Here is a 6,526-nt window from a genome sequence, read left to right as displayed (position 1 = left end):
ACTGATTACACAGTCTCAAACACACACACACACACACACACACACACACACACATTTCACCTACAATTAATCATTTCAAAATAAAATCGGAGGCCTAACTCACAGCCTTCTTGAATCCAAAGTAGGCACCAATGAAGGTGAGGGGGACAGAGATTCCAAACCACAGAGCCAATATGGCCACCAGAGTGCCAAAAGGGATTGCAGCTGAGGAACCCTCCACCCAAAGGATTAGATTCATCAGGAAGAAGTCTGCAAACACAATCCTAGGAAAGACAGGTGGACAAAGGACAATGACACAGGGAAAGATAATACATGTGAGATGGAACAGACAAAAGGCATATGAAAGGCAAAATAAGGCCATACATGGTGTATCATGTCACTACAGCACTGGAGGAAAGAAATGAAGTAAAAAAAACATAAACAAATGAGCAAATGCAGCAAGCGAACTTACCCTGGGCACAAGAGTGCTGTGAGCAGGACGTTTGTCTTCCACTTTTCACCTCCAAAGGCTGAGAACAGAAACAGATGTTATGAAGATGTCATGGTAAGAAACGTCACACCGACTGTAACAGTCTGCGCTGAGTCTTAGGACTTTAATGAAACTTTGCTAGAAAGTTTTCACTGGACTCTTACTTTTGTAAAGGCGTGCAGACACATAGCCAGCAGGTGTGCCCAGCAGAACCCAGAGGACCACAGCACATGTCATGAGAGCCCCTCTGTTGGCTGGTGACAGGAAACCCAAACAGGCCAGGACTACAGTGGACACACAGAAGTGCATTCATTCAGACCAGCACCATTGCAGGTTCATAAGAATTCAACTCTAATAGAATACATTACAGCCTAATGTAAAATAGTCCTTACAGAGTGTGATGAAGGTCATGATGAAGATCTGGGTGCCCTGCCCGAGGAACACCGACAGCAACATGCCTTTCCTGGGGGGGCGGAAAACATCTCCATGCACCTGCTTCCACCCTGACTCCTCTTGGGCATCCTCCTGGGAAGAGAGGCAGACATCAATACAGCAACAGTCACAATCAAGGAAGTACTTAACATTTGCACATGATAAAAGTTAAAGGTTAACCAACCACCAAGTAGTGAATAACATCACAATCTAACACCTGCTAGCAAAGCAAAATAAGCTGAAGACTGTGAAAACTTGGTGTACCTAAAGCAGTAAAATTTGGTGTGAAAACCTCCACTTCTTCTTCTTCGTCCGTTCTTAAGTATAAGAAACGTTGTGAAACTTGCACATACACGAAGACCCACACCATATTTTACGTTATGTCCTAATGTGCCTGTTTGCCACAATCACACACCCAAACACCTGATTTCATAACCACAAAAACGTTATGTTGAAAACAGCTTTCAATAAGCTTACATAGGGTAGAGAAGATATTCCCTTGGTCGGTGGTATCTTTATCAAGTCTGCCTGTGAAATGTAAAACAATATTTATAATTGCTGTGCACCCAGTTTGCCAGGTGGTACTATTTCACACAGCAGAATTAAAGTACTGGCCATATAACTGCGATAAAGATGACCAGTAAACACTTACTGTTACTGTCAGTTGGAAACTAAGTTATGTGTAAGTTTAATATTTCAGCTAAAATCTTATAATTTTACTATCCACAATGTGGTAAGAAAATGTACAAACACAGACATTAAGTGACCTTTTAAACCCTTAATAATTCATTATTGAATGGCGAGCTACCTAACAACAAGGCCGCTCTCTATGAGGTTGTCACGATATGGTAACAGCTACTTTGAATAAGTAATTTGCAAGTCAACAAGGTGCCTGCAATACACAAATAACACAAAAACTAATTCAATTCAAACTGTACCCTTAAGAGTATAACGTTATTGGTATATTTTCTAACAACTGCATCTTAGAGAAATCTTTGCTTGTATGCTATGCTTCATATACACATCTGGATCTCCGACTGACGGAGAGGTTAACAATGCCTTTACCTGGTCCACCTGGTTGTATCTGGCAATGTCCTTGTGCAGGGTTCTCAGCATGATCATGGCAACCATGCCAGACAGGAAGAGGACAATGACCAAGGAGTTCATGATGCTGGACAAACACAGAAGACAGAGCGTCAATTAACAAGCATTAAGATCCACGGAGTCAAAGGGAGAGAGTGTTTCTGTGGCGCACAGCGTAAACATTATCTTCATACCTAAACCACTGAATGTTGGTGTGAGGCATGGAGACCAGGATATAGTCCCACCTCGAGGCCCACTTGATTGAATTGTTTTCCTGTAAAAGGAAGTCAGATTATTATAAAATACATGACGCACAAAATGTACATAGCATTAATTACTTATAATTGACTATAGAATGCAATTGGTCATATAGATTGGGGACCTACCTCAAATGAAACAGAGTAGGTGTACACTATCGACAAATCATTATCAAACTCCCCAGGGACCTCCATTGGGTTACCTCCTTCACAATTTGGGTTTTTCTCATCCACTTGTTTGATACTGTTGCACACAAAACACACACAATCCTTCATGTCAGATTACAATATGCACATATGGTGTTAGTTCTGGATTGGCGAACATGTTGAGGTAGATTAGACTTATTGAATATTGTGGCATCATATCTATCTACTACCAATCATAATTACCTCTTTGGCTCCAGAGTAGCAGCAACCAGTCGAGCCCCTCTCCATCCTTCTGATGCTCCGCTGTGGTAAGTGATCCTGATGTCCACATGGTTGAAGATGTAAAATGTGTTCTTCTTGTTGAACTCAGACTGAAAAAGAAAAATCGTACTCTTACTCAGGTTCCTCAGGGTAAGATTTGCTGTTGAGCATCTTCTATATGGTGATTGATTATATAATATAGACTTTCAACTTCATTTTCAACCAAATGATTATGTCAATTGTAATATTCTGAATCTGTGTGACCTGGATCCATACATTCTTATAATGACATCCTTTTGGTTACATTAATAACTTCAATAATTACATTGAAAGATTATTAAATAGTGTATCAATAAGTATCATCAAATGCTGTTTGAGACTTTAAATGACAGTCAATTGTAAATTAAATCCTACTTTTGTATTCCAACACAAGGATCTTATATGCTCCATAAATACTCACCACAATAAGAACATATATATTATAACTGAAACTATACAGAGAAAGTACACATTCAAAGACAGAATCACAACTCACATTGATAACACAGGCATCTTTAGCTCGGCCATCTGTGGTAACAAGACAGCCAATGGGGAAGCCGGGGTTGCAGTACTTCTGACCATCTTCAACATCATAGCACCAAGTCACCGGCATGTTGTCAATGATCCTGAAAAAACAAACAAACGTTTACCTTGACAAGCTTCTTCGTAAATAAAGGCTGTGCTCATGTAGGTTTGCTGACAATTTTGCCTCACTGCTATGATCCATCTGTCAAACAAAACCTCCAGACTACAAATAACTCACAAGTTTAGTATTGCAGTATGTATTTCACTAACCAGTGGTGTTGGTAGTTCAGCTGCATTCCCATCTTAAGAAAATCAAGTTTGGTTTTATCCTGCTGCTCGGCTTTCTTGTAGTTTTTTGTGCACACAGCCTTGCATTTAACATCTTGTTTGAAGTTGAACTGAGAAAGGCAAATGAAAGTCATGTTGCATTAACAGAATAAATTAAGCAAGGGGAACTTGTATGAAATCTAAAATCGTCAACACCATAAACTGGTTCCTGGTTAACACCCACCTTGTATGGTGAAGACTCGATTCGTTCACCAAACAGAACCTGTCCGAGGTTCTCAGAAGGCCTCTTTTCCTTGTCATCTTTGCAAAAGTCAAACCTTTAACACATTTACAGATGGTCACACACAATGAGAAGACGATATTGAGCTGGAACACATATAAGCAGACATTACATTAATGGCATTGGGGAGAGACTAAATGTTACTTACACATCATACTCGTAAGGCAGGACTGACTCCACTGAGTCCAAGCGATTGACAAAGAGCTGAATCACGGTCTGGAAAGAGGTAAAACAGGTTTTGCTTTCAGTCTTGATATAATAATCATATCTTGAAGTGAAACCAAGCTGGCTAAAGATACAGGACAAACGGGTTGTTCATGTTTCAGGTCCATTCATACAACTAATATTAACAGAAGGAGTGAGTGTCTCAGTTTCAGTTAGTTACATTTGATCGGTCTCTAAAAGGAGTGAATGATTTACTTTTATCAACGTCTCGGCCAGTCCAAACTGACCTGTTCTTTCCAGGATGTGAACACAGTATAATGAAGACTATTATGTGTCACAATGCATTATGTGGAACAGTGTTAATGTGCTAGCAGTCGTATGCGAGGCTGGTGTGGAAAACCGACACCTCGGTACGAAAAATGCAATGACAGCGAGTTCCAACTAATACAATTAACAATTCATCATACTATGCCAGTCCTCCTGCTGCTCCAGGTAGTAGCCGGGGCCTAAGGACAGGACTGGCTAACTAGCAAGACTATGGAAGATAGCAAATTGAAATGAGTACACCAATTCCAGTTACAGCTACAGCTAAGTCCACTACATCAGTGTACATAATAACTGACAAGCTTGTGAGTTCACCATACCTGGCAGTCGTCACCACCTTTGCCGTCTTCACAAAAACTCACAGGGGCTAAACCCGGAAGATAAAACGCCGAGCATGAACAGAAATACGAGAGCAGCGAATAAACCAGCACAAAACCGACGTGTATCCGCCTCTTCATTTTAACGCGGACACGGTTCTGCCAAGATTTCGTATACTTATGTCAAAAGAGAGTGTTCCTTCTCCCAAGGAAAGGTAATGGTTGCTAGCTGTACACTGTTAGCTGGCTATGTCTTTCAACTCGAGACGCAGAGACTGAGCTGTCTGGCTCTTCCAGCTCTTCCAGCTCCGTCAAGCTCCGTCAAGCTACGCGGAAGCCACAAGATTAGCACCGGAAGTTAAACAAGTCTACCTTCAAAATAAATACGTCTGGTAAGTAAATCTACTTAGTTTAATAGGATTTATACGTGTATGCCTGGTGTAGATGTACCAATCGCCTCTATTGTTCAATATCTTTGTATAAATACGACAAATAAACAGTTGAATAATCAAACTGAGCAACACGCATGTAGCCAGTGGTTTTAAGTTGAAAGGAGAAAAATCGGATGTCGTATTTTCTACTGAGCGACTGACACCGTGGAAGTAACACTGACGTTGCTTATTGATTCCGCCATAAACATCCTGGTTTCCTTCATAAGGACGAGACTGTGCTTAACAGTGCTAATAAGTTTGAAAAACGCTTCGTGGAAGAATATCGCACCAAAGACTATGGTTGTAGTTCAGTATACGAGAGAAAAAAGGGGTAAACTACATTCAGGTAGTAGTAAGAGAGTAAAAGACGTAAAAGACGTCAGCGCAGAAAAACAGGAACGGGTACATTCCGTATGCAAACAGATCTTTAGATGTGGTTTAAAGAAGGCAAATAATCCAATAAACAAACATTCCTACACAAATGACGCACAAGAACATGTACCTTTGTATTGTATTGTACCTTCATAGCCGGTTTGATGGGTCATCTCATTTGTGTTACCTAGGGGCCAACATATAAACAGATACCAGCAGGCCTGTAGTATCTATCTCCTAACTATATGCTTGTTAGGCTCTGTGTGTATGTGTGTGGTTTTGAGTAGCCTTACTTTACCAGGTGTCCCTGTGTCTGTGGACAGATTTTAAATAATTCATTTATTTAAAGCACTTTCTTAAGCCCCGTTTGATACTGTACACTTCTCCTATTCTCTTAAAAAAAAAACTGAAAACTAATATTGCTGAATTGGTTTGACACTGTTGGATACCACAATACTGCATTTTTCACATGCACCTAATTGATAACTGACTTATATCCCCATATTTTTCTGCATTGGTTAGGTTCTCACATGTCCCCTCTGTACAAGAGAAATGTAGGTATGCTATAATGCTATTTCCATTTGACCTATGTAGCTGAATAAGGCGGCTAAAGCATCTGTCTCAAGAACGAACCAGGCTAAAGGTCAGCTTGAGAGAAGGAAGGCACAGTCAGTGAGCCAACCAGACTGAGATTGAGGAAACAATGGATTCAAAATATTTTAATAAAACCTTCTGATGATCTGTGTGATTGTGACTCTCCAAAATAGTAACCCATACTGGATACTTTTGGTCTGCCACAAACCAATGAGCCCTGGTAGGCTCAGTGGTGTTCAAAAATACTTTTACTATACACATGATATACATTGTTTTGTTTATTGTTACGTCCTTTGGATGTTTGACCTTCACAGTGCAGAAATATACTAGTTATACTGTGAATGTGCATAATTACGGAAGCGTATTGCATTCACTTGAATTTATTTTTTGGTTTATTTTTTTGAATAATTTTTCATGTTTTTCGGAGTAATTTTTTTTCTGAATTATCGACCTCCAACCTGCAAGTGACTCCCATGGACCTATGGTGACTCCTGCCCGCACATACATGCCCCATCTTCAACTATCTACGGTACTGGGTCAAT

The 6,526-nt window shown here is 40.2% G+C and overlaps 1 protein-coding gene across 2 annotated transcripts in view; it reads right to left on the bottom strand.

Annotated features, from left to right (window-relative positions):
• The window catches only part of LOC118333675 (transmembrane 9 superfamily member 2), an 8,913-nt gene extending 4,001 nt beyond the window's left edge, over positions 1–4,912 (bottom strand). Inside the window, exons 1-14 of one of the 2 annotated variants that reach the window (XM_035669422.1) lie at positions 4,591–4,912; positions 3,930–3,997; positions 3,725–3,818; positions 3,484–3,611; positions 3,185–3,314; positions 2,632–2,759; positions 2,371–2,485; positions 2,179–2,258; positions 1,967–2,072; positions 1,379–1,429; positions 862–994; positions 634–753; positions 452–509; positions 104–263 (exon numbers count right to left, since the gene is read on the bottom strand). In XM_035669422.1, the coding sequence (XP_035525315.1) occupies positions 104–263; positions 452–509; positions 634–753; positions 862–994; positions 1,379–1,429; positions 1,967–2,072; positions 2,179–2,258; positions 2,371–2,485; positions 2,632–2,759; positions 3,185–3,314; positions 3,484–3,611; positions 3,725–3,818; positions 3,930–3,997; positions 4,591–4,728 (1,509 nt within the window). In that variant the 5' untranslated portion in view covers positions 4,729–4,912. The remainder of the gene's footprint in view (positions 1–103; positions 264–451; positions 510–633; positions 754–861; positions 995–1,378; positions 1,430–1,966; positions 2,073–2,178; positions 2,259–2,370; positions 2,486–2,631; positions 2,760–3,184; positions 3,315–3,483; positions 3,612–3,724; positions 3,819–3,929; positions 3,998–4,590) is intronic. The other variant, XM_035669423.1, reaches the window with a different exon arrangement.
• Between the last annotated feature and the right edge of the window lie 1,614 nt (positions 4,913–6,526).

The sequence above is a fragment of the Morone saxatilis genome, unplaced genomic scaffold (genome assembly GCF_004916995.1).
Source record: "Morone saxatilis isolate NCDOM2014 unplaced genomic scaffold, NCSU_SB_2.0 Contig22, whole genome shotgun sequence".
Taxonomy (NCBI): Eukaryota; Metazoa; Chordata; class Actinopteri; family Moronidae; genus Morone; species Morone saxatilis.
The sequence above is the reverse complement of the archived record's forward strand: the minus strand, read 5'-3'. Positions and strand labels throughout refer to the sequence as shown.